General features: G+C 46.7%; 1 protein-coding gene across 1 annotated transcript; it reads left to right on the forward strand.

Moving 5' to 3' along the window:
- Positions 1–27763, forward strand: GDI2 (GDP dissociation inhibitor 2). Its single transcript, XM_081927356.1, has 11 exons — positions 1–214; positions 11191–11298; positions 13955–14054; positions 16525–16659; positions 18308–18506; positions 19989–20120; positions 21863–21962; positions 23889–24060; positions 25546–25690; positions 26468–26522; positions 26620–27763. The coding sequence occupies exons 1-11, from the start codon at positions 170–172 to the stop codon at positions 26773–26775; spliced, it is 1347 nt and encodes a 448-aa protein (XP_081783482.1). The 5' UTR covers positions 1–169; the 3' UTR covers positions 26776–27763.
- The last annotated feature ends 162 nt before the right edge of the window (positions 27764–27925 follow it).

The raw sequence follows: 27925 nt of genomic DNA on the forward strand, positions 1-27925 counted from the left end.
CCGCCCTCAGGCCCCTCAGCTGCCGCTGCCGCCGCCGCCGCTCCTGCTGCAGCAGCGCCGCCTCCGCGGGGAGAGAGGAGCCGAGGCCTCCGCGGGCGCGACGACGACGCCCTCCTTCTGCCTCCTCAGCACCTCCAGCCGCAGCCGCCTCCTCCTCTTCGCCGCAGCCATGAACGAGGAGTACGACGTGATCGTGCTGGGCACCGGCCTGACGGTGAGCGGGGCCGGGGAGAGGCCTCCTCCACAGGCCGCCCTCCTCGCCGCCTCCCCTCCCTCCTCACCACTCGCCTCAGGTTTTGGGTCGGGTTTCTCCCTCGTTTATTTTATATATATTCCCCACGCAGACGCCCTGTGACGTGTCTCCTTCTCTCCCCCCCCCCACACCCAGCAGGAAAAAACAAAATAATAATAATAATTAATAATAACAATAGGAGACTTGGACTAGCCGCCTGAGAAACAGTTTCTATCCAAATGCGATTTTTTGATTTTTGTAAGGTCTTTATGGGAGTATATTGTATTCAGTTATGGGGTATCAAGAGTTTCCAGGGGGTTTACCAGGCTGGGATAGCAGGGTTTGTGAATGTCTGATGTGGATTTTTTTCAATTTCGTATGTATGGGACAATGACAATAAAGATTATCGTACTGTAATAATTTTTATTATTTCTGCCTGGGTTCCCCCAGCCACTCTGGGTGGCTTACAGCACGTAAAAAATATACCAAAACATAATAATTAATAATAATAATAATGTAATGGTTTTACATACGAAATATGCCTGAGGATTTTTATTTTTTGGTACGGCCCGCCAAATGTCACTGGATCCAAAGGTTCTCTCCCCCCCCCCCCGCACCCTCGATTTCCTTCCACGCCTTTTAACTTCTTTCTCCTCGCGATACTTTTATTATTTCCACCCCGCCCATCCGACTGGGTTGCCCCAGCCACTCTGGGCGGCTTGCAGCACATATTAAAAAAAAACAAAACAGAATAAAACGTTACACTTTAAAAAAGCTTCCCTGCACAGGGCTGCCTTGTCTGGGTCGTTTGACATTTGCATTTTTTGGGTCGGTGGGGGGAGAAAGAGCCGCTTGTCCATCTTTGGGGACGGTTTATTTTTTGGGGGTGGGGGTCGCCTCCAGCGGTTGCCCTGTCTCAGTTCATCTCCCTCCATTTCAGGCTTTGCTCCTTATTTTTCTTTTTATAAAAGCAAAACCACAAGCCTCTCGCTGAATCTGTGCCATCTTTGTTCAGAGCTTCAATCTCCCCACCTTGACTGTTGTGCCCTTCTTCCTTTTTCTTCTTTCCCCCCTCCCCGTGTTTCTCCTTAGGGGTCGCTGCTGCCTTTGCCTTAACCTAATGCGTTTTTTCCTCTCCTGACAATTCCACACTGGCTCCTTTTCTCTGGGTGTATTGATTTTTTTTGTGTCCTATCATAACTCAGCTCACACGTCTCAGTGCTGCTTCCATCCTCCCATTGCCCATTTTGCATGCATGTCCCTCTTCTCCCCTTCTGGGGGCACTTACCTTTGCTCCAGCCCCCCCCCCAAGGGCTGGCCCATTAGCACGAATGGGACACTGCCTGCCCCACAGACCTCAGTCTGCCCACACCCAGCCCCTTCCTGCTCGTTGTCTTACTGGCATCCAGCCCACTCACTGACTGTTAGCTTCCTCCTCTTTAGTCTCAGTGTTGCCTTTGTAGAACTCAACAGGGAACAGAAGGGACCAAACCAGAATCACTAGGCTCCGCCTCTTCATTATCTCTGGCTCCACCTACTGTTGGCCTCCCTCCCTTTCGCTCTGCCATTCCCCCATGGGCACCAGGCACCCTTGGTTTTTGCCATAGCCATCCTTGGTTGTAGCCACCCATGAAGCATTGCTCTTCAACTAAAGGCCCATCTAGTCTAGCATCCTGTTTCTCACTACAGCCAACCAGATGCATCTTGGGAAGCCTGCAAGCAGGATCTGGGTGCAACAATCTTTTCCTGGCGTTTCTTTCAGCAGAAACCTACTGCCTCTGAGCATGGAAGCTCCACATGATCTGTAGCTGTTGATAGGCCTTAATGCCTAATGCCATTTAAGGTGATGACTATAAACCACATACGATACGGTAATCTTTTTTTCGTCATTGTCCCATACTGAACAACGAAATTGAAATAAATCTACATCAGACATTCAAAAACCAACAAGCCTGCTATCCCATTTTGTGGCAGTGAATACCGTAAGTTAACTATGTGAGCACACCTGCCGTGCATCTTTATTCAGCGAAGAGCGCCTAGCCATTGTACCTGGCATTCTTCCCCTATCAGTCTTAGTAGTAGTGGCATCCCCTTTATTTGTCAGCAGCGCCATGTTCTGCAAGTGTCACTCCACTACCCCTCTGATTCGCCACCCCATATTGCTCTTGCCAGTTCTTTGGCATCTTTGCTAGCAGTGCTTCCCTGAAATGAAATCTCTCATTTCAGCCCCCTCCCTGTCACCTCCCACTTGCCTTGCACATGTCTCCCTTCCCACTCACCTATCCCATGACCCCTTCTTCAGGACACTGATTATATTTTGTCACATTCTTACTTGGCGCCCTCTTGCCCTCCAAGTGGCATTTTTAATTTCTTGCCCTTGTCTCTTTCCTTTGTTTCATCCCTCCACCATTTTCTTTTAGCCTTTGGGCTTTGTTTTATTATTATTATTGACTGCCTCTAAGTGTCATGTTAATTATTTCCCTTTATTACACATGCTTTTCTTTCTTACCCCTGTCTTACTACTTAATTCTCTCAGTCATGGCACTGCTATTCTCTTTTCATCCTCCTTTTTACTCCTTCTCTCTCATGGCCCCCTCTTTGCCTCTGTTCTCTTCATACCAAATCCTCTTTGTTACTGCTCCAGAAAGATCAAGGTCATCCCCTTGGATACCACTGTTTTAATTCCATACTTGACGCACATCTCTGTGGTTTCACAGTACTCACCACGTCTTCTAACCATGTTGATTTGTCCTTTTCTTTTAACATTTCTTTACATCTCTGTTCCATTTTCATAATAGGCATCTGCTTTTCCTTCAGGGCAGCATACATGACCTTAAATCAGGCTTCCTCAACCTCGGCCCTCCAGATGTTTTGAGACTACAATTCCCTGCATCCCTGACCACTGGTCCTGCTAGCTAGGGATCATGGGAGTTGTAGGCCAAAAACATCTGGAGGGCCGAGATTGAGGAAGCCTGCCTTAAATCCTACTCAGCCACCCTGAGAGGAACTGATAGGCCACTTTGCGCTACTTATGTAGGATAAAAGTGGGTTACATATTTTTTTGAATGACCCAAGACTACCTGGTTTGATTCATGACTATGTAGAGATTTGAACATGTATTTCAAACCCTGATCTCACATGTCCAAGAATTTAGCCATTGGCTCTTGCTTTACAGCCCTACCTTCCTGTCTGAGTCATATGTCATCTCCTCTAGTTTTTGTTTGACTTTTTCCTTTAGGCCTGGCTCTGTTATGTTTTCCCCAGCCTAGCCTTTCTTACATGCCTTGATTCCTTTTCCCATTCGGAATGGTTGTAGCTTCTCTCTTCTTCCCAGATCACATCTGTCTCCTGACCCTTACCGGATTGTTAGCTTCTTCATCCACTAGTTTGCTTTTATGGTGCTTTCCTCTTTGCCCTGTCAGGTCCATCTAGCATAATGCTCTCCAGGGTTTGAGGCAGAGGTCTCTCACAGCTCTGTCTGGGGATACCTGGGGTTGAATCTGGGACCTTCTGCATTCTAAGCAGAGGTTCTGCCATTGAGCTATAGCCCTGTCCTCCTTTCCTACTGTCTAGTATCCCCCCGAAACTTCACTTTCAGTGGTGTCCTTGATCTCCCCTGCCCAGCCCAGCGACTTGGCTTCACTCTTTCCTGTGGCTAGTCTCTTTGAAAGAAGGGCCTTCCTTCCAAATAGCCAGGTAACATCTTAATCCTTATTCACTTGGTGCTTGTCATAAACTGAGCTCTTGCTGCAAACTGAACTATTTACATCAGCTAATATGACAAGAGGAGGAGCTTGTTTAAATTTGAGGGAGGAATAAATCCTGCTTCTCAAATATTGATTCTTGCCTTGCTGATTACTGCTACCCATTTAAATTGTCATTGCCTTTGGGGATTACAATCTCAAATTGACACCATCTCGCTTGGACACCCTTTCTGTGAAAGGGAATCGATGGTCAGCACCTCCCCCAAAAAAGCATGTTTGCTTTAATTTGGCAATAATGATGTCTTCCATGTTTGAGGTGGCTTGATGCAGGAGTATGAATTTGACGTGGTATAGGAGGCCTTAGCCTCTATTGTTTTGCAGCAAACCAATTTTCTAATTGTCACTGGTGGGTTAATGTGGGTTCTGGGAAGCTGGATTTTAGCTGGAATTTAAAACAACCCTGCTACTGCTCCACCATAATTTGCAGGTGGGTGAGTTTTGAGAAGATGACTTTTTGTAGCCTTTTATGGTCTGAAATGGAGAGCTGCCTGCAAGGAGATCTGCCTGAAAGTTGCTGTATAGGGCATCGTATCTAAATGGTGGCAGCCTCGTATCTAAATGGTGGCAGTCACAGTGTAGACCAGTCACCTGATCTTTCAACAACCCTGTGTGTGTTCTTTTAATAAAATGGCTTTTCTCGCCCTTTTCCGCTGAGGGCTTACCAATTTCAGCTCTTGTAGTAGATATCAGTTCTGAACAAATGATGGATGGCAAGACATAAGATGAGAGAAGGCATTGTTCTGTTCAGGGGAGAAATAAATATGGCTCTGAATGAACGCCTGCTTCCTGTGATTGTTGAAGCCAGCTTTTTCCTGCTTTTGTTTTCCAAAGCTTTGCTCGTTCGGAGGGATAGAACAAGAGATTTTTGCGTTTTGGCTGTGAAACATGCTTTGCATTCCTCCCTGACTTTGAAGGCCCCTGGGTGTAATTCTGCTAAGAGCTGTGTGTGTTTCCAGTCTTTTAGTGCTTCTGTGGTTACCAGCTGTGTGTCATGATTGCAGACTGCCGAAAGAAGGGCGTGGGTAATAAATGGAGTCTGCTTGGGCTCAGGTTAGTTACCCAGTGGCATTCATTTTGCCATGTGCATTAGTACCAGCCTGCCGTCCAGAAACAAGTGAACAACACATGGAGAAAGCTCAGAGGCTGCTGTTCAAGCTGCACTATGAGCTTCTGTCTATGTATGTGGCAGGAAAGCCCTTTCTCATGCATGTTGGACTGAATTTTGACCTCTTGGGACATAGCTTGCTTGTGGTTTCCTCTGTTTTCTAAGGAAATGCTGAATGAGACAAATGAAAATGTTTCAGCATAATTCTAGCAGGTAGAACCCTTGCATTCCCTCATCTATTTACAATATTTAATTGCTGTAACCTCATTGTCCCTTATCTAGCAGAGCTTGACTTTGAAAGACTTGAGGATTTTGCTGGGTATGAAAACTTTAGACAAAACGGCTTTCCTTGACCAAAAATTGCCGCTAAGTAAAGTACATGACACTTTACTTCAGTTATTATAATTAAAAAGGCCTTGTGTTTAAACAGGATATATACACTTGAAATAATTAGTTGTTCTGCATAATTAAGCTTGCATTTCTGAAATCTGGGCTGTCAGTCAACTCTGAAACTCCTTATCTTGGAACTGAAAACAGGTACACACATTGGAGCTTTCAGCCAACACTCTTCAGGCTTTGAAATACCCTATTTTGTTGGCTTTGTCTGTAAACTGGGCATCTTTATAAAGAACTGAACCAGTCAATCTTAACTAAGAAGTTTTTGCATTAGCAAAGCTTAGTTCTACTACAGCATACAGTATTTCAAATGAGCCAAGGAATCAGATTGTGCAGTAACATAACCCTATTCCTTGCACCTCATTTAAAGCCTTTTATGAAAGTGCAAAAAACTCTTAAATCTTTCTTGCCCCTGAGCCTGTTCTTTGTTGCGTTTAAAACATTTATATATGACTTTTAGTTCTTAAGAGTGGTTGAACAGGAATGGGAGGGAGGGGGTAGATAATTTGCCAGGCCTACCCAGTTAGTTCCTTGCAGATCTGAAACTTGAATCTAGATTAAAGTCCATCAGCAGTCAAATTTCAAATATCTGAAGTAGGAAATATTTCAAAGGGGTGAAACTGTCACCACAACTGGGAACAAGCCTGAACTCTGTGCAGCTTCCTTAAGAGGAAATGGGGGGGGGGTGCAACTGGGCTGTAAGCCTCAACTGCAAACCTTGGGAATGGTGCAATACTGTTCTGCAATCTGTGCGTAGTTCCTCCTTGGCAATTTGACCTTCATTCGCTCACCAGTTCTGTATTTGATTTGAGCCTCAAACTTTTGATGTGTCTTCATGTTCTTGCTACACCCCAGGAGCAGTGCTGCTGCTTAGGGCGACGATTACCAGTTTTAAAAACTGCACGTCTCTATGTAGTGTTGCTAGTTCACAGTGCTGCTTAGAGTTCTCACTAGTTTTTATAACGGCTTACCTTGAAAACAACTGAAGAAAATAAGAGTGGGATTTCAGCCACACTGGCAAGAGAGGCCGTCGTGAGTATTCAAACCTCCCTAAGGCAACACAAAGGTTACTTAAGTTCTACATCTCTAGGCATCATGCTTTGTTGTGGTCTTCAGGACTGAAATCATGATGTTTGATCATGGGCTGCAGATCTAGGCTGGAATGCTTGTTGTGCCTCAGGAAGCTTATTGCCACTTCCATAGCAAGAATCTGACCACAGTGTCCTTCAAACAACACTTGCTACATTTGATGGATAGAGAGACTTCAGCAGTAGCATTCTTGCATAAAAGATACGCAGTAGTACAGATTACTGACTTGCAGGTTCATTGGTTTGGTGGCATTACACTTGGAAGTGGAGGACGTCATTGCAGCTAGACCGGCAGCCCAGTGAAACATAATAAACCTTATAAACACATTGTTGGTCAGGGAATGAGTTTTGTAGCCAACACATCTGTCTCCAACAGGAAGAAGAGAGCCAGCTTACATAAACAGTTGTGTGTGAAGTACAGAGATCCACACGATTTGAGCTTGCCAGGTTCCTGTCTCTTTGCCGCAGGCATGGGCCGCTGTGTAGCCAAAGGAGGCAGAACATTCTAGCGTGTCCATGTGTGCCTCCCTTTCTACTCACTGTTCCTGGTGAGGTTGCCGTTTTGGCCCTGCATGACTGGGGTACCCCAGGTCCACAACAGTCAAACAGTCCCCCAGCCTTCTTCTCAACTTTGGAGATCTCAGCATTGTCACACACACTGTGGCGATCAAAAAGCTGAAAGCCCATTTAAGCATATAAACTCTCGACTAGAAGTCCCTGATGCAAACTTAGAAATCACTCTACAAAATACAGAGCTACAACAAATAGCTACAGTGCTTATCTTGATTCTGGGCAAAATGTCTATATAGCCTTCAAGCTCCCATCCTGGCTGATCTGTGAGGGAACCCTATGCTTATAGTAAAAACTGCAACTGCTGCTGCAACAGTTTTGCACCAAAAGCGGTCATTATTTCACCTGGCAGTATAGTGCCATGTGACCACGTCATGCAGATGGTCTTGGAGTTTTTGTTGTTGTTGAATGCCAGCAGCTCCATGACGGCTGGTATTGTGGTGCCCACATTTCCACTCAAGTCCTACCTGTGACGCTGGCATATGTCAAAGATTGCACAGTGTACAGTGGTACCTCTGGTTGCGAACGGGATCCGTTCTGGAGCCCTGCTCACAACATGAGCAGAATGCAACCCGCGCGTGCGCAGGTCACAATTCACTGCTTCTGTGCGTGCGTGTGACGTCATTTTGAGCGTCTGCGCATGCACGAGCGGCGAAACCTGGAAGTAACCCTTTCCGGTTCTTCTGGGTCACCTCAAGACGAAACCTGAAAAGATTTAACCAGAAGCAAACGTAACAAGAGGTATGACTGTAATTGTAGCTACAACATGATGCAACCGTGTGTGTAGTATTCACTGGACTGTCTATATGTTTCCCTCTTCCCAACTATGTTGTGTTTCTCCTTTATGGGGAACTTGTGGCATTTGGAGTATTTGCTAAAGATCTGAGAACCTCATATAACTGGCCCTGTCAGCTACAAAGGAAGAAATCCGGTCAGAACTTAAACTGTGATGTGGGCTTGCAGATAATTTTTAAATGGGATTAGCAGTGTACGTGCTGTTGATCCCACAGCTTGTCAGATACAAGATGTGTTCAAAATATAAATGTTAGTAGTTTACATTTTGCTCCCCCTCTGCACTTGGTTGTATAGTAGGTTGTTAAAGTGATTTCCTATTTTGCTAGAACTTATAGATAAGTCGATAGAAGCATATGGCAGGATCCTGTCCTGACTGTTGCTCCTTAGCTGAATTCGCAGAAAACCAACTACTTTTCCTTGTTTGTGAGAAGGGATCCCAATGCAACTGTGTATAATGGGGTGGGGGGCTAACTTCTATCAGCATGGCTGATGGGAGTTGTAGTTCAACAATACCTGGAGGCCCACAGGTTAGCTAATAATCTACAGCTGCGGATCCCAAGTAGCTAAGTACTGTGAAGCCCCTCCTTTTCAAAAGCCAAACCATGGACCCCCTCCTTTTGAAAATGTTGATACCTCTTGTGTAGTTTCTGTTATGTGAATGATGCCACAGACCCGCTGAGTGGGGTCCGTGGACCACCAATTGGGAGTCAACTGTGCAATCCTAACAACGTCTAGTGGGAGGCAAGTGTTGTTGAACTCAGTGGGGCCTACATCTAGGGAAATAGGATTAGGATTGCAGCTTTAATCCCTCTCCCAGTAGTAACATTAATCCAGTGCTGTGGCTTTGGGTTGAGGAATGTACAAGTCCCATTGTTTCTTCCGCGGATCTTTGTCATACAAGCAGCCCCCTTGCCTGGAAACTTCCTGCTTGGGCGGCTAACCTCAACAACCGTTTTATCTCATGCCCTTGGTGTAAAGGAAGCTCTATCTAAAACTTATATCCATCCATCTTTACCTGTAAAACCCACTAGCCACGATGCTGTTGGCGAACAAATAGAACAGGAACTCTGACTTCTTTCACAAGAGAGCTGCTATCGTGTCTTGCTCAGTGATTTTGTTTGTCTGTTGAATTTTCCTCCAGCAGCTTCTTCCTGTGAATTTTGTTGCTATCCTAATATTACTCTGTTCTTAGGGCCAAGCTCTGTGGGTGTTTGCTCGTGATTGTGGAAGGCACTGGAATATCTTTACACCTTCACGAATATAAGCAAGCATTGAAATATCTAACCTGTAGCATGTGCTGTAAAGTTAGAATGTAGACTGCGCTAGGATCAGTCCTAATGACAAGCCTAGCTCCACTTTTTAACTGAAAACATGTTAGCCTGTTTGAAGTAGCTTTTGCTGTGAGCCAAAAGCAACTTGCAAAGTACTTAGTCTAGTAATGGAGCTGCTGAAGCCATTTTGCTTCTCTTAGCACAGGCATCCCCAACCTTCGGCCCTCCAGATGTTTTGGACTACAATTCCCATCATCCCTGACCACTGGTCCTGTTAGCTAGGGATCATGGGAGTTGTAGGCCGAAACATCTGGAGGGCTGCAGGTTGGGGAAGCCTGTTTTAGTACCACCAGGAATAGTATCTCTACATATTATAGCTGCCCTGAACCAAGTAGGAGAAATGGACTCTTGTGGAAAAAATCGAGGCACTGCAATAGGTTAAACGGCAGCAGTTGCCTTTGGGGCATCTTACCCTGGAGTAAATCTAGATTTTCAAGTTTGAGACCGGGCACTGAACCAACCAAGAACGTGTAGGCAGAATCTTGCTTGCCTAATGCTAGCTAACAGCACTGACTGACTCTGCCATGTTTAACCCTTGCTGTGCCCTCTAGAAAATCTGTTGGTGGTGAAGTGGGGATAATGGATCCAAATTTCTCAAAGGCTTAAAATTCTTTGGGTGGCAATAAAAGTAGTAGCTTCAGGGCAGGGCTCTGTGCAGAGGCTTAGAATTAATTGAGAGGACCTGTCCTACTCGTGTTGCAGATACTTTCAAAGAAACTTGAAGACACTGGGCTTCAGGTACACAGCTTTTCAGTCAAGTTGCCTCCCAAAGCAGCTTACATTGAACACCCAGAACATACACTATAATTAAGGGTGTAAATTCAGAGGGGGCGGTCCCTTCTCAAGACAAAGGGAAGAGTGGTTCCAGGCAGACGTGGCTGGCAATAGAGACGTATAGCCCTCCCATTTCTCTGCATTCTCTTTTGGCTCCTGACAGCACATTCTTGCTCATTATCTGGGTGCTGTTGGAGTATTAGCAGAGAAGTCATGTGGGGACTGCCTTGCAGCAGCACGTTCAAATCTGGCTTTGCACTTTTTCTGCTTTTCTCCCCAAGCATGACCACCAGCCTTCCTGCTTTAGGTTCCGTGTGGAGGCAGGGAAAAGCCCGAGCTAAACTTGCAAGATGTCGGTTGCTAAAGGAAGTGGAAGTGACTGGGCATGTGGCCGATTTCTCCTCGCCTGCCCACAGAGCCACGCCTCTGGAACCCTCCCTTGCTTTGGGCTGGGTAACTGTGCAGCGTTGGCAGGCTGATGTGTCAAGCTATTGAAATATGTTTTGGAATATTTGAGCAGGTCTGGCTTTCCTTGGTGGAAATGTTCGTCCAAAACAGTGCAGTCTACCACTCAAGTGTCGACTGTAAAGCAAAAGCTGTTCTCCCAGCTTAGCAGACGGATGGTATAGTTGTCACGCCTTAACCGGTTGGCAGTAGCTTTCACTTGCAGCACGGAAGTCAGCGTTGAAAAGGACCTGCCCAAGTAAACATATTCTGTGCTCTTCTGCAAATTTCCCCAGCATTGTGGCTTTAATGCACCAGTCGGTTTTTTGTTTGCATATCCGGGAGTGCAGAGCTTTCAGGCTTTCAGATTGCTTTGTGTGCCAGTTTATAGAGGAGAAACCTGCTGACAGGATACCACCTTGATACAGGTTTGCTTCAAGACATTAGTTAATAAATAACAGCTGGCAATTTCCCCCAGTTGCTTCCAGTGCTAGTCTTCTGTTCTTACGTCCACATTTTCTGTTGCAGTAATTGGACAAGTTGCCTCTTCCAACCGCCACCTGCTTAGATTCACTTAGTGATTCTCCCATCACCACCACCTCCATCGGAAGCTCTGGTAGATCGTGAACAAAAGAGCAAAACCCGAGGGCTTCCTTGGTTTAATGTTGCCGCTTGTTTCTCTCTTGCACAGGAATGCATTCTGTCTGGCATCATGTCGGTGAATGGGAAGAAGGTTCTTCACATGGACCGCAATGCTTACTATGGAGGTGAAAGTGCATCTATTACACCCCTGGAAGATGTGAGTATCCCCAGACAGCTTTATGTTGTGAATACTCAGATTCTGCTTAATTTCTCTGCCGAAATTAGACAAAACTAAAGCAGCATTCATGTGCATGGTGCTGCTTTATTCTGTCCCTGCCCCACCAAGCTTACCAGGTAAAACGGGTAGGGAGCCTGGATTCCTCCAGACATTGTTGGGACTACACTTCTTCATCCCAGACCCTACTAGCTGAGGCAAGCGGGAGTCAGAAGAAACACAGGCTATCCACCCCGATTTAAAACACAGATTGCAACTGAGGCATGGCTAGGGAGTTGGGGGATTCATATAAATTTGGTCCACTTGCAGACCTTTTTGCCTGGTGCTTCATCCTTGTGAAGAGAGAGCATCCTTCACAAGTAATAGACCTCCATCATTGCGCAGGGCTCTGCAGAGTTCAAGAGGACCTAGGGGGCTTGCAGGCTATAAATCAGTGCAGGAGACAACAGAGAGTTGTGGGGGAGAGATGGCGTAAATTAGAAAGGCATGTGTTATTTCAGCTTCATGTATCGAACCTTGTCATGGTTGAGGAGGGAATTGAAGGGGGTGGCAGCGGTGTGGAATGTGTCCTAGAACAGGGCAGTTCTGCAGCCTGCAGAACTAACTGGGCCCACCAGAACTTACACTCTTTCCCTGTGAGGCTGTTCTGGTCAGGCCACGCCCACCTGCTCTACATCTGATGACATCAGGGGCAGGGCAGGTAATGGTACAGCTGGGGGACCAATGAGAGTTTGCAGGCACCACTGATCAGTTGATTGGCAGCACCTGCAAAGCCCTAGACTCACAGTGCTTTGGAAGCGGCAACGATCAACTAATTGGTGGGCCCTCGTGGTGCTCTGTGCATGGCATTTTGCAAGCCCTGATCCGCTCACTCAGTAACAGTTGCTGCAATGGATTTATTCTCAATCTGTGTCTGTAATTCTGCAGCAAGGCTGCTGAAAAAGTTCGTTTTTGCCTTCGGTATCCTAAATAGGCAGATTTTCCTCTGAGCAAATCTGGCTTAATTGGCATAAAATGGCTTCTGGTTGCATTAGTCTGCAGATCATCTGATAGGCTTTTCTCTAATTTGAAAGGCTCAGGGGTTGGGTGGACAAAGCTTCTAAACCGGAGGGCTGTCATACCAGCCGCTCCTGGCTTGGTACTGCCAAGCACTGGACCCCCGTATAGGCAGAGCAGCAAGGAGCCTGTCAAATCCAAATTCTGGCGCTAACTTGCATAAATATGAAAGTTGCATAGGTTTCTCATCTTGTCCTTTCAGCAGCTTTCATTTGCAGAATGTTTATTTTCATCATATTGAAGGGCTCTAAGGCTAAGCCATGTCCTTCCCTAGATTTATTTGTGACAATAAACCACCCCACTCATATAAAATACCAAGCCATACAACAGAATATGAAATGTCATAGAAACAACAAAGAATAATCACACAAACGGCTGACACATCAAAGGATATTTCAATAAATGAATTGGCCCCTTAGCATAAAAAGGTGTTCAGGCAGTGAGGACATCTGTTGAAGCTCTGCTGAAAGGGACTCCCACAGCTTGGGATGGGTAGCTGGCTCCTAGGTGAATCATAATACCTGACTTCTAGGTGAATAATAATAATAATAATAATAATAATAATAATAATAATAATAATAATTTATTTATACCCCACCCATCTGGCTGGGTTTCCCCAGCCACTCTGGGTGGCTTCCAACAGAATATTAAAATACAATAGTCTATTAAACATTAAAAGCTTCCCTAAATAGGGCTGCCTTCAGATGTCTTCTAAAAGTCTGGTAGTTGTTTTTCTCTTTGACATCTGGTGAGAGGGCGTTCCACAGGGCGGTCGCCACTACTGAGAAGGCCCTCTGCCTGGTTCCCTGTAACTTGGCTTCTTGCAGTGAGGGAACTGCCAGAAGGGCCTCAGAGTTGGACCTCAGTGTCCGGGTAGAACGATGGGGGTCGAGATGCTCCTTCACGTATACTTGACCAGGGTTGTTTAGGGCTTTAATGGTCAGCACCAACACTTTGAATTGTGCTCGGAAACGTACTGGGAGCCAGTGTGAAGCCTGTTGTGCTTCTGAAACATGGATGACTTCCCAGTGGTCCTCTGGGTGGTCTTGGTGATGGAGCAATCCTTAAGGTGTCCTGACCCAGGTTGTTCAGGGCTTTGTATATTAATACAAGAACCTCAAAGCTAGCCTGGTGGTGCCTGGGTAGCCAGTGCAGATTTTCTCAGAGGTGCCCCATCCTGTCAGCTGCCTGCCCCATCAGCAGTCAAGCTGATGCATTCAGCACCAGCTGGAACTTCTGGTCCCAAGTTATGTAGAGCACAGTCTCGAGGTTACCTATGCATGTGCTGCAGGGGCCAAGTGGTCCCGATCCAATTGTAGCTGGTATGCAGATGAAGCTGGTAAAAGGTACGTACTCCTACAGCAGCAATGCACCCAGGAGTGCCCCCAAGATTCCCAGGATGACATCTGGGACTAGGGATGGAGAGCTGATATGTAGGACAATTGGGTGGACTCAGCTGAGCTAGAGGTCTTTGCCTGGGGACCCTCTGCATGCTCTTAAGCCCTCAGTTGACTTTCTCAGTTGACAGACCTTCCTGCAGGCATAACCACAGTCCTAACCACACAACGTCTTGTCTTCAAAGCTGTACAAAAGGTTTAGCCTGCCGGGAACTCCACCGGAGTCCATGGGCCGAGGAAGAGACTGGAATGTGGACCTGATCCCCAAGTTCCTTATGGCAAATGGTGAGTGGCTGGCATCTTCCACGGTGGCCTTCTCTAAAACGTCAGGTTTCTTCCCTTTATTTTAATGCCGCAAATACCTGAGTAGGTTGCTCTCCTCTGCAGGCCAGTCTTCCAGCACCCCTCCCCAGAGTTAGATATTAGTGCCTCGCTTTAGGTTTATCCCTTTTCAGACAGTACTGGGACCCAGTTAACTTATAGGCACTACTTCCAAGTAGGGCTGGGTGATATATCAGTATATTGTCCCAAACCAGTTTGAAGTCCATATCGTGTTACTGGTTTCATGATTTTTGACTTGGCAATATATCACAAATCAGTGTGCGTGTATGTGTGCTTTACAAAAATCACAAAGTGGGAAAAACCATGAAGCCAGCCAATGCTTCTTTTGATTTCTGCAGCCCCTGTTAACTCAGCCAGCTCAGCTCTCCCTCCCTTGCAGCGAATCACAAAAGCAGGCACCAGCAAAAATGACACAGAAATAACCGTGAAGCCAACCAGTGTGTCTACATAGCTCCATCCTTATTTCAGATATCGTGATATATTGATATATTGCAATGTTTAGCTGGTGATATAACATGATGTTGGCAACCATATATTGCTCAGCATTACTGTTCAACTGTACACCGTTCCACCCTTATTTCAGACATTGTGATATATCAATATATTGCGATGTTTAGCTGGCAATATATTGCGATATTGAAGACCAGCTATTGCCCACCCCTATTTCCAAGTTGGTTGTCCTAGGGATCCACTGCCATAGCTTGCATATTTGCATAGCGTCTGTGTTAGAATGGGCAGCATATATCCTTATATAATCAGAGCCACCACCTTATGGCCTTTTCCAAAGGGGTACAGAGTTGCTTATTTGTGTGGGCTGCCGCAGGCAGAGTGCCTCACTGTGTCATTCATCCTCAGAGAAGTCTGGTCCTGGCCGAAAACACAGATAGCCTTCACCTCCAGTAATGAACCTAAGCCTGTCACTTCTCCATTACAAGCCTAGTTAGGCTCCTAGCTGCTGTGGAGACCAACCTGGCCCTGAGTGCACTGCAACCACCTTGGTTGCTAGGTGGCCTGCAGCCCAAATAAAAATAATAATAAAAATTATTTACCGTATTTTTTGCTCTATAAGACTCACTTTTTCCCTCCTAAAAAGTAAGGGGAAATGTGTGTGCGTCTTATGGAGCGAATGCAGGCTGCGCAGCTATCCCAGAAGCCAGAACAGCAAGAGGGATCGCTGCTTTCACTGCACAGCAATCCCTCTTGCTGTTCTGGCTTCTGAGATTCAGAATATTTTTTCCCTTGTTTTCTCCTCCAAAAACTAGGTGCGTCTTGTGGTCTGGTGCGTCTGATAGAGTGAAAAATACGGTATACCCCACCCTCGCCGGCCAGAGCCAGGCTCAGGGCAGCTAACACCAGTAAAATTACAGTAAAATCGTAATGGGGGGCCAATTTAAAATACAGGTTAAAATGCAATTTAAAATGCAGCTTCATTTTAGAAGTAGCCCGTAGATCATGACCATAAGGGAAGTAAAACATAAGGGTCAGACGGAGTCCAAACCAAAGGCCAGGAGGAACAGCTCTGCCTTGCAGGCTCTGTGGAAAGATGTCAAGTCCTGCAGGGCCCTAGTCTCTTAGGACAGAGCGTTCCACCAAGTCGGGGCCAGTACTGAAAAGGCCCTGGCCCTGGTTGAGACCAATCTAACCACCTTGCGACCTGGGACCTCCAAAATGTTGTCATTTGTGGACCTTAAGGTCCTCCGTGGGGTATGCCAGGAGAGGCAGTCCCGCAGGTACGTGGGTCCTTGGCCACATAGGGCTTTAAATTTTTCTAGCTGGCCATGACTGTTCATTTAAAGCAGGAGCAGGAAACAGCTGTGGCTCTCCAGCTGTTTTTGGACTCCACCTCCTATCAGAATGAGCCAGGAAGCTAAAGGTCAGGAATAATGATTTGGGGGGCTACTGGTCCCCCATCTCTGAATTAAGCCAAGTCCAGGGCTTAATCACTTAATCTGCAGGGCTGGGTTTTGTTTTTACAAAAAAGAACCTTCGGTTCTCTTAGTCCTATAACTGTCAAGTGTACTGTAGCTGAAATGCCAGAATCCTGTGCAACTCTAGCACATGTAGTTTTGTAAGCAGTGCCAACAACCATATACCATATTTTTCGCTCCATAAGACACACCTAGTTTTTAGAGGAGGAAAAGAAGAAGAAAAATTATTCTGAATCAAATGAGGTGACACAGGAACTGGAGCAAGAAGAGGAGACGCCGGGACAGGAGCCATGTAAGCGGCTGTTGCTCTGCTTGCTTTACAGCGAGGCAGGAGGAGGGGCGGACGAGAGCCATGGCTCTCGTCCGCCCCTCCTCCCGACTTGCTGTATACATGGTTTGAATACATGGTTTGACTGGTCATCCAGGGTCTTTCAATGTATCTTCTTCCAGCTGACTCGTATTCATTAAACTTGCTTTGGTTTCAGGCCAGCTGGTCAAGATGTTGCTGTACACAGAAGTCACTCGTTACCTGGACTTCAAAGTGATTGAAGGAAGCTTCGTCTACAAGGGAGGAAAGATTTACAAAGTCCCTTCAACTGAGGCAGAAGCCCTGGCATCCAGTAAGGAGATGGAGCTTTCACAGTACTCTTCTGGCTTTCCCCACCAGAGTTCTAAGATCCGGAGTCCAAAATTATTGCGCTCAAACTTCTTGCGCTCCTCAGAAATTTTTGAGGGATATGCACCGGAGCTTTGTTCAAAAGTGTAGAACAAATTAGTACAAAAGACCGAGTCTGGTTTTTTAACTTCTAAGCACTAAACTGAATTTGCAGTGCTTGAATTCACTGGTACAGCTTCACCTTAAATGGATGGATCTGTGTGACAGATTCTTATTTATTTATAAAAAATATTTATATGCTTCTGTACCATAAGAATATACCAACTGAATATATGAGAACTTTGTCTATGCAGCCTAGCTGAAGTATTTCTAGCGTGCCATGTTTAAGAATAATACTCTTTTCACTTCTTACAACATAGAAAACAGGGATGAGTTCAAAGGTCTGGTTCTCATTCACTTTCCCAGCAATTATTAGTCAGAGGGCCCAATCTGCACTCCTTAATGCCATTCATAAACTTGGCTTATAGTGAGGCTTATAATGAAATATCTATGCTAGAACAATCACTATCTTGCATATTAATGGTTCCATAATAAATTTCAAAAAGCTTTTTGCAGTCTAACAGCACTTGTCTCAGTACTGTGACCATGGGTCACTCCTATTACATGCCTGTTCACACCTTCAAATACCGTATTTTTCGCTCTATAAGACGCACCAGACCACAAGACGCACGTAGTTTTTGGAGGAGGAAAACAAGAAAAAAAATATTCTGAATCTCAGAAACCAGAACAACAAGAGGGATCGCTGCGCAGTGCTCCCTCTCGCTGTTCTGGCTTCTGAGATAGCTGCGCAGCCTGCATTCGCCCCATAAGACGCACACATATTTCCCCTTACTTTTTAGGAAGGAAAAAGTGAGTCTTATAGAGCAAAAAATACGGTAATTCTGAGGCTTGGGGCCTAAGAATTGGTGGTAAATCACTTGCCTTTGTTTGCATAAAGCCCCAAGTCCAGTCCCTGGCAATTAGTAACTTGAAGGCTCTCTAGTAGCAGAGCTAGGAAGGAGTACTGCCTCGGCTCTTGGGCCACTTTTCCTCATCGGTATAGACTACTAAACTAGGAACGCTAATGGTTTCACTTGGTTTACGGCCACATGCTCAGATTTGTGAGGTAAATCAGCCCGCCTTCAAATGAGGTTTATTTTTGCCCTGGTAGAAGGAATCGCTGCTCTGGAACTTGCCAATAGCAGAGCAACGCTCCTGGTCTGAAAACACACTGACATACATTCCCAGATCAGGCCTGGCAGTTTTGTGAGAACAGACTGTAATGGCCAAAAAAGGGGTGCAGATTCAGTATATTTGCAGATAGCCGCTCTTAAATTTCTGCATGTTTGCTGGTGGGCAAGGGAGAAAACCATGTGCTAAATTTAGCTGGGTGTCTTCTGAGGAGATGTAGTTGGGGAAACCAAACTGGAGAAGGCCTGACAGTGCCTCAGTTTCGATGCTTACCTAAACTGTAGCAGTGTTGCTGCTGAAATGCAAGTCCAGTAACTTATCCCAGGTTGGTGCTGAAACCCCCCTCTTGTGGATCCAGAAGAAGTTTGCAGCCCAACCTTCGGACAAGGTTCTGTTTTCTGACCTGTCTCCTTGTTTTGTAGGTCTGATGGGCTTGTTTGAAAAAAGGCGTTTCCGGAAATTCTTGGTGTATGTTGCCAACTTTGATGAGAACGATGCCCGCACTTTCGAAGGTGTTGATCCCAAGAAGAACACGATGCGTGATGTGTACAAGAAGTTTGACCTGGGCCAGGATGTCATAGATTTCACAGGCCATGCCCTTGCACTGTACAGAACTGATGAGTAAGTGGCAGAAAGAGAGAGAGAGATATGCCTGTTCTGGGTGGGGTTTCACTCTTCCTGAAGAGACAGGTGTGCAGTAGTGCGAGGGTGCTTCTTGTTCCATTGCTTGCGGCTCAAGCGGCCTCCATGTCTTGAAGCCACTTTGGCCAGTTCAGCAGCTGTGATTACTGCTACAGGATTGAGACAGCTCAGCCACAATGGCGCAACTGGACTGTTGCAATGTGCTTTATGTGGGGCTGCCCCTACGGCTCATCCAGATGTTGCAGCTGCTGTAAGATATTGCCGTCTGGCTGTTGATAGGAGCTGGTTGTTGACAACCTGGGACATTACTACTGAAGAATCTGCCCCGTTTGTCTGTACGCTACTGGACCAAATTGTTTTTTTAAATATATCTTTATTAATTTAAAATGAATACATTTATGAAAAACAGACATACATACAAGTAAAAAATCAAACAAACAAACAAATAACAGAAAAATCAAACAAACCACCACACTATAAGACATAAGAATATAATTAGCATCATATATACGCCTGGTATTGAAAACAATTATAAAATTTATAGAAAAGAAATTTAAAACTGACTTCCAGTTAATCTCACTGTACTTTGTTACTGGACCAGATTTAAGGTCTTGCTTCAAGCCTTTGGCTGGTTAACATTCTATGGTCTTTTAAATGTGTTTTGGGGTGACGCGGTCATTGGTTTATTTTTGCTTTATTATGTATATTTTACTACGATGTGAACCGCAGTATACAAATTTAATTTGTAATAGTAGTAGTAATGTAAAGCAAAAAAAGTACCTGAAGGACTGTCTTTCTCCATGCATTCCTGCCTCTTTTTGAGATCTGGGGAAGCATGAACAGCTGTTTGGCCACAAGAAAGGGACCATTTAGCGTGGTAGGGCTTATATTGTGGAATTAATGAGGCAGGTTTCTTTTCTCTGTTTGGGTGCCGGCTTCAAACATTTTTATTTACACAAATTTGCACTGTCACGTGACCCAATTCTATATTCTTCTGATCTGCACTTTACAAGGTTTCTCTCTCCCCCCACCCAATCTAGTGGTATAGAAATGTGTAATTTTTAAAAAGTGCTCATGAGAAACATCTTGTGTGCTAAGATTTAAGAGAGGCTTTTGTGTTCTAGCGCAGTGCGTAACTGAAGCTTGAGTTGGAGAAACATCTAAAGGAAGAGTGGAACCGATTCATTCATTTTATGTCACAAAATTTATAATATTTGACTGTGAAAATCCTCAAGCAGTTCACAGAAAACCATAAACCAAAGTGGTTATTAAGAAAACTTAACAATAGCTTAAGACTTTTGAAAGGTTAAAATAACGGTAGACCAAAACCATTAAGACTCTCGTCACTAAACCTCTTTAGATGTTTAGACATAGAAGCGCAGAGAAACGCACAAAGGCAGTGATCAAGCCAGGTGTCTGAAAAGCTGATCCTCATTATATAAACTCTCCTCTTCCCCTCAGCTACCTAGACCAACCCTGCCAAGAAACAATCAACAGGATTAAGCTGTACAGCGAGTCTCTGGCTAGATATGGCAAAAGCCCCTACCTGTATCCCCTTTATGGCCTGGGAGAGCTGCCCCAAGGATTTGCAAGGTGAGCGAACCTTTCTTTCCTTTTTCCTTTTCGGCAAGTGGCTCTACTGAATTGCCTATCCGTTCTCTGCACTCGTAGGCTTTGGGGCTCCCTTCCTTTCTGCTTCCAGGCCCCTCTTAATTTTTCTATGGAATCAACATCCGGCTGGCAAAGGAATTGTCTGCCTCTGGGAGGATTTTCCCTTGGGAAATCAATGGGCGGCTGCTGCCTTTACCATGGGCCTCCTCAGCGAGTGGCTGGGCTGCGTGGGACCTGTGTGCAAAGCCAAGTGCCGGATCCATAAGAGGCTTGGGGGGGCAGCCTTCTCAATGAGTCGTGTGGCTGGAGCACACAGCCCACCTGCACGGTGAAAATGGAGAGAAAGGGAATGAGTTGCTGATAGTCCTCAGTACAGCCACTTTGGGCATAGACAAACTGGGGTGCAACCCCGGCCCTTTATTTCTAAAGACCAAGGCATGGTATAATACCCTCCCAGCAGAGCTGCCTGCAAGCAGGGGCGTAGGAAGGGGGGGTGTCATCTTTGAGGGGGGGTCGGCACTTAGCGTGGGGCCTGACCTGCAGCATGCCTGAGTCACGCATCTCTCTTGGGAGTGATGTGGTGGCTTGGGGCCCCGCGCTGCCCGAAACGGCAGCGTGGGGTTTGCGTCCGCCAGGTGGACTCTGTGGGCAACTCAGCGCCCTGCCCCTGTGCATCGATCACCACACCGCCCCCATACAGCGCCCCCACAGCTCTGGGTGCTGGAGCAGCTAGCTACACCCCTGCCTGAGAGTAAAGGCATTGTTCCCCAATTTCCTTTTCCTGGCAAACACGGGGCTTCCAAACTTATCACAGAGTCAATAAGCCAATCTAGGAAAGAGCTTCTCCACTGCCTTTTGAGTACAATTTTCCATACTTTGGATACGCTTTTGTTGTTGTTTAGTCGTTTAGTCGTGTCCGCCTCTTCGTGACCCCCTGGACCAGAGCATGCCAGGCACTTCTGTCTTCCACTGTCAAACTCATGTTGGTTTCTTCGAGAACACTGTCCAACCATCTCGTCCTCTGTCGTCCCCTTCTCCTTGTGCCCTCCATCTTTCCCAACATCAGGGTCTTGTCCAGGGAGTCTTCTCTTCTCATGAGGTGGCCAAAGTCTTGGAGCCTCAGCTTCAGGGTCTGTCCTTCCAGTGAGCACTCAGGGCTGATTTCCTTAAGCATGGAGAGGTTTGATCTTCTTGCAGTCCATGGGACTCTCAAGAGTCTCCTCCAGCACCAGAATTCAAAAGCATCCATTCTTCAGCAAACAGCCTTCTTTAGGGGGGGACCTTTGTTGGCAAGGTGATGTCTCTGCTTTTTAAGATGCTGTCTAGGGGGCTGCATGCTCCTTCCATAGCCCCCCCAGCTGTTGGCAGGGCTGTGGGTCTCAGCTGCCTGAACTTGTGTTCAGTTCACTTGACCAGCTGGGCATAGAATCATAGAATTGCAGGCTTGGAAGGGACCCTGAGGATCATCTAATCCAGTGTTTCTCAACCTGTGGGTGCCCAGATGTTGTTGGACTACAACTCCCAACATCTCTGAGCTCTGGCCTTGCTAGCTAGGGGTGATGGGAGTTGTAGTTCAACAACATTTGGGGACCCGCAGCTTGAGAAAGGCTGAATTCTAATTTAACCCCCTGCAATGCAGGAATAGGCAGCTGTTCCATACAGGGTTCGAACCCGCAACTCTGGCATCACCGGCACCACACTGAGCTGTGTCACTTCCTTGGCAGGTTAAGCGCTATCTATGGAGGCACCTACATGCTGAACAAACCGATTGAAGAGATCGTCATAGAAAACGGCAAAGTGGTTGGAGTGAAATCAGAAGGGGAGGTACAGTAATGCGACTTTGTTTTTCTCTTCCGCTCAAAACTTACTTGCCATTTGCTGGCTCCTCTGCTGGGATGTGAAAACAGGGCTGAAAGGCCCAAGGTGATAGATCTGCAGGTCCCGGTTGAGTTTGTTCTTGAATGCAGTTATCACCCTTGGCCAAACTGGTGGCGGAATTAACACAAATGGAGTCATTCAGGTCTCACTTCTCTGGATGCCCCTGCCTCCCCCTTCTTAATAGCAGCTTGGACAAGTGGGCTGTGCCCCACAGAAACCTATGCCATGGGAATTCAAGCTTCCACAGGGTTCTTTGTTCTGCAGAAGGATACCCTGGGCTCTCTGTGCAACAGATTAACACGGCTGCTTCCCTGCAACTTTATGAAACGTCATCTGTGAACATCATGAAGCATAACTGATAAAAATTTGGGGTTATCCTTTGTGTTCCTCTTCTCCTTTCTCCCCACACCAAGTTGGGGAAGGTGCTTGTTGGCATCTATAGATGCTGGTGTTGATGTATTGCCCTGCTAGTGCTTCCCTCTGAGTAATCTTGTTGCAGCATTCCCAGCTAAGTTGAGTCTTTAGGGCAGCCTTCCTTGACCATGGGTCCCTAAATGTGGTTGGACTCTAACTTCCATTGTTTCCTAGCCAGCAGGGCCTGTGGTCAGGGATGACTGGAATTGTAGTTCCAAGAACATCCAGGGACCCAAAGCTGAGAAAAAGGCTGCTCTGGTTTGAGACTGCTGAGGGCATAACTATTGATAGAAAGCACAAGCATACGTGCGCACGAACACACACACACACACACACACACACACACACACACACACAGCATTGAAAAGGCCCTAGGACATGTTCAGTTGGGTGGTGAGGGAGGGTTGACTATGGAATGTCAATGCCTGTCAACTGCTGTGGCAGGTGGGTGTTGCAGAGGTCAGCAACCTTTTTCAGCAGGGGGACGGTCCACCGTCCCTCAGACCTTGTGGGGGGCCGGACTATATTTCGAAGGGAAAAAAGAACGAATTCCTATGCCCCACAAATAACCCAGAGATGCATTTTTAATAAAAGCACACATTCTACTCATGTGAAAACACCAGGCAGGCCCCACAAATAACCCAGAGATGCATTTTTAATAAAAGCACACATTCTACTCATGTGAAAACACCAGGCAGGCCCCACAAATAACCCAGAGATGCATTTTTAATAAAAGCACACATTCTACTCATGTAAAAACACGCTGATTCCCGGACTGTCCGTGGGCCAGATTGAGAAGGCAATTGGGCCGGATCCAGCCACCGGGCCTTAGGTTGCCTACCCCTGGTTAGAGTCTCGGTGTGGGCAAAGGATGGGGAGAAATACTATCCAAGGCACTCCTTGTCCTTGCTGAAGCATTTCTTCATCCTTTTTCACTCTGCTTACTAAAAAGTAGCTTTCCTGCGCGCAGATTTAGAAGCAGCAGGGCCCAGGAGGAGACTGGTTGTGTCCCTTGACCCTTCACTGCCCTTCCCAGCAGAGCAGAATTGGAGCAAACTTTGACCCCTTCAGGGGAGTGGAAGATGACTAATAATAATAATTTTATCATTTATACCCTGCCCATCTGGCTGGGTTTCCCCAGCCACTCTGGGCGGCTCCCAGCAGAAGACTAAAAACAGTGTAAAACATCAAACATTAGAAACTTCCCTAAACAGGGCTGCCTTCAGATGTCTTCTAAAAGTCAGATAGTTGTTTCTTTCCTTGACCTCTGATGGGAGGGCGTTCTACAGGGCGGGTACCACTACCGAGAAGGCCTTCTGCCTGGTTCACATGGGGTGTGGCAGCTGTATCGGACAGGCGCTGGCTAAGCCACTCTTGTAGTGTTCCTCTTGATGAACCTTGACATCCAGTCCGTTTGAAAACGAAAGCCCCCCTAAACCGGTGCCTCCTCCCCTGCAGATTGCCCGCTGCAAGCAGCTCATCTGCGACCCCAGCTATGTCCCGGAGAGAGTGAAAAAGGCTGGCAAAGTCATCCGGGTCATCTGTATCTTGAGCCACCCAATCAAGAACACCAACGATGCCAACTCGTGCCAGATAATCATTCCCCAGAACCAGGTTAACAGGAAATCGGGTAAGCTTGGAAGATGAGGTCGGTTCGCTTGAGGCATACGGCTCCTGCAGCCTCTCTTGTTGATTGTCGTGTCAAGAACGAGTGACCCAAGACAAACCCCAGTAGGAACTGCTAAAAAATGAGTGGTGTGTTGATAGTTCTCTTCTTAATTAGTAGACTACTACTAAGTCAGGTGAGATTGACAGGTGGCATAAACCAGCAGATTCCTTCTGGGATTAGACATTTCCTGGAAGACTGCAGCCATTTTCATTGACCAAGATAGCCCAGACATACCTACCGTATTTTTCACTCTATAAGACTCACTTTTTCCCTCCTGAAAAGTAAGGGGAAATGTGCGTGCGTCTTATGGAGCGAATGCAGGCTGCGCAGCTGTCCCAGAAGCCAGAACAGCAAGAGGGATCACTGCGCAGCGATCCCTCTTGCTGTTCTAGCTTCAGGCTTGGCCCCTCAGTCCCTTCCCCCACCTCCCGGAAAAGCCCCCAAGAGCCGCCCTCCCTTTAAAGAGCTGCGCGGAGCATGTGTGCGGCTCTTGGGGGCTTTTCCCCGAGGAAGGAGAAGGGCAGCCCGTCAGTGACGCGGCTCATGAAAGGGAGCGCTGAGCAGAGCCTGGGATGCATACAGGCTCTGCTCTGCGCTCCCTTTAAATAATATTTTTTTCCTTGCATTCCCCCTCTAAAAACTAGGTGCGTCTTATGGTCAGGTGTGTCTCATGGAGCAAAAAAATACGGTAATTCTGTAGAGGAGCAAAGCTTTGTATCATTATCCTTTTGAAGCTGTTTTCGGGATAATTGGATTTTGTAGAAATTGCTGGAGTAGGAGCAGTGGTTCGGCTTCTTGTTAACATGTTTCTCAGGATTCTGCCTCTTCATTGGGCAGACTCTTTTTCCAAGTTCTTTTTTCTTTCCTGTATTGTTTCAGAGAATGCTCATGTTATCTATATTATCTATATTTTGTGTTTATGTGAAGCATTTCTGACACAATCTTCGGTTGAAAAAAGGCTTCCAGGGCTGCTTGCAAATGTCAGCAATAAGACAGTTTAGACTTCCTGTTTGTGACAAAAAAAAGTGAGATTTGGAGGAAAAGCAAACTGTTGCTTAGTTAGGGAGTTCTTGTAATGACCAGCTGGAATGGAAGAGTTTTAATAGATCTCTCGGTGCTACTGAATGAGACTGACTTATTACTGGATAAAATCCCTAATACTTAACACCTCGGTCTAGATTTGAGGGTCCAAGCAGAGCTCTTTACATGCTTGAGTCTGGATCCTTCCGGCTGCATCAGTGCTCTTGCCAACTCATAGAGCTCTCCTAACAGATACTTCTGGGATGACTTCCTGTTCTGGTGGGCTGGGCACACTCTACAGAGCCTGGGCTGCAGCATTCTGTTGTGTTTCTGCTGCAAGTCTTAATTCAGCCGCATGTTGTGATGGCAAAGGAGCTCAAGCCAGAAACTGGGTCCCCTGACTCCTGCCCCTTTTGTCTCTCTTAGACATCTATGTCTGCATGATCTCGTCCGCGCACAACGTGGCAGCGCAAGGGAAGTACATCGCCATTGTGAGCACTACCGTGGAGACGAACGACCCGGAGAAGGAGATCAAGCCTGCCTTGGAGCTCCTTGAGCCTATTGAGCAGAAGTAAGTTCCCCTGCTCCAAACTCGCCATCTTCACTTGGAGGCACAGGGCCTATTGAGCTCCAGAAAAGGGGTCCCTCAGCAGAGGAAAGCCACCCCACACCTGCCATGCATTATGGGTTATTTGAGAATATGTATTCTAGGAACTGTGGGATGCGGGTGGCCCCGTGGGTTAAACCACAGAGCCTAGGACTTGCCGATCAGAAGGTCGGTGGTTCGAATCCCTGTGAGAGGGTGAGCTCCCATTGCTCGGTTCCAGCTCCTGCCAACCTAGCAGTTCAAAAGCACATCAAAGTGCAAGTAGATAAATAGGTACCACTCTGGCAGGAAGGTAAACGGCGTTTCCGTGCGCTGCTCTGGTTCACTAGAAGCGGCTTAGTCATGCTGGCCACATGACCCGGAAGCTGTACGTCGGCTCCCTTGGCCAATAAAGCGAGATGAGCGCCGCAACCCCAGAGTCGTCTGCGACTGGACCTAATGGTCGGGTCCCTTTACCTTTTTATTCTAGGAACTGCTTGTTTTGAGGCCACTTGTGGAGGGGTTCTGTATGTATGAGGGAGTCCATTTCACTGTCGAACAGCTCTTACCATCAAAGCTCTTTCTGGTCTTTAGTTAGAATCTCCTTTCTTGTAACTTGGAGCCATTGGTTCTGGTCCTAGCTTCCAGAGAAGGAGAAAATAAGTTTGCTCCAACCTCTCTGGGACCAGCCCTTTAGAAACATACTTAAGTTTTTTCCAGAATCGCCATTAAAAGTGATTTTTCTTTTCTCATCTCCCTTAGGTTTGTTAGCGTCTGCGACCTGTTTGCACCAACTGACCTGGGCAGAGAGAGCCAGGTTTGTATGAATTGGGAAGCAAAAGACCACACACCCTGGTGGGTGGGATGGAAGGGGAAAGCTTTGGCAGTAACCCCCCTGCTTTTTCTTCTTCTAGATCTTTATTTCTCGCACCTACGACGCCACCACCCACTTTGAGACGACGTGTGATGACATCAAAGACATTTACAAGAGGATGATGGGATCAGAGTTCGACTTCGAAGAGATGAAGCGGAAGAAGAACGATATCTACGGAGAGGAGGACCAGCAGTAACGGTGCTTTTTTAAGTCTTAACTTAGAGATCTAAATTGGCTGGTGTTGGGGGTGTGTGTTACGTATACACAGAGGGACTTAAGCGAGCACCGTACGAAGTTCAATATTGTAAAAGCCTGCTTTTTGTAATCATATCTCCTGAGATTGAAAAAAAGAAAAAGAAAAAAAGAGTCCTGCACTGGTGAAAACGCTCCTCCCCTCTTTGGATATAATCATGTGTTAATTATTCTTTAAACGAGGTTGCTGTGTCAAAATTGGCAGATACTGACGCCCTTGACTTTTTAACTGTTGCTAACTTGACTAAAGGATGAGCAGATGCTAAAAGTTCCCTTGCTGACCTAGATTGTGGGGTGCACAAGCCCAAACCCCTAACACCCGCCTCACTTTCTCCTGACCCCTTTGTAGCCCCCTCCCCTCTCCCCCCCTTTTCTTTTTGATCTGTGCTCCATTGAAAGCAAGTGGTGCCCTGCTGACCATTTCCTCGTCTTTCTGCCATGCTCCCCTCTCTGCCCAGGAGACTCATCCCATCCAGTCTCAAACTTCATCGCAAAGCTGCATTATGGCCAAAGCCCACAGCAACTGCAGCCACGTGGCAGGATTTTCACCCGGTGTGCTCCTCCTCCTCCTCCCTTCCAGCCCCTCTCTTCCCACCTCCGACCCTCTCCTTAAAAGCTTCTCAAAACGTTTACATCTGTCGGGACACAACTGTGCCGCAAGGCTTTTTGTGTTTTCAAGGCGATAAAACTAATAAAAAGAAAACTTGGTGCAAGAATGAAACTCCAAAGCAGGCAAGGTTGTGTCTGTGTTTGTGCAAGTATTTTTCTTCCCCCCCCCCTCCCTCTCCTCTTCTGTACCACGTCTGGCTTCTCAAGTGGACCAAACTGCGCTGCAGTATTGATTTGATGGAGCCTGTGGGGCTGCTTCTGTCTGGTGGGGAAGGCTCTAGATGACTTCTGTACTGCCAAGTAAAGCCAACTTCTGGAAACGAGTTCCGTGCTGTGGTCTGATTTCACCTCTCAGTCGCCCTCCCCTTTTGCCCCACGGGGTTCTGTAGATGGCATGCACAGGGCCCTGGTTAGACTTGGGGGCAAGGCTCCTAGTTTGCTCTCAAATAGGTTGGGGGGGTCTAGGATTGAGGCAGGAAGGGGGC

The sequence above is a fragment of the Podarcis melisellensis genome (assembly GCF_964234715.1).
Source record: "Podarcis melisellensis genome assembly, chromosome: 10".
Lineage (NCBI taxonomy): Eukaryota > Metazoa > Chordata > Lepidosauria > Squamata > Lacertidae > Podarcis > Podarcis melisellensis.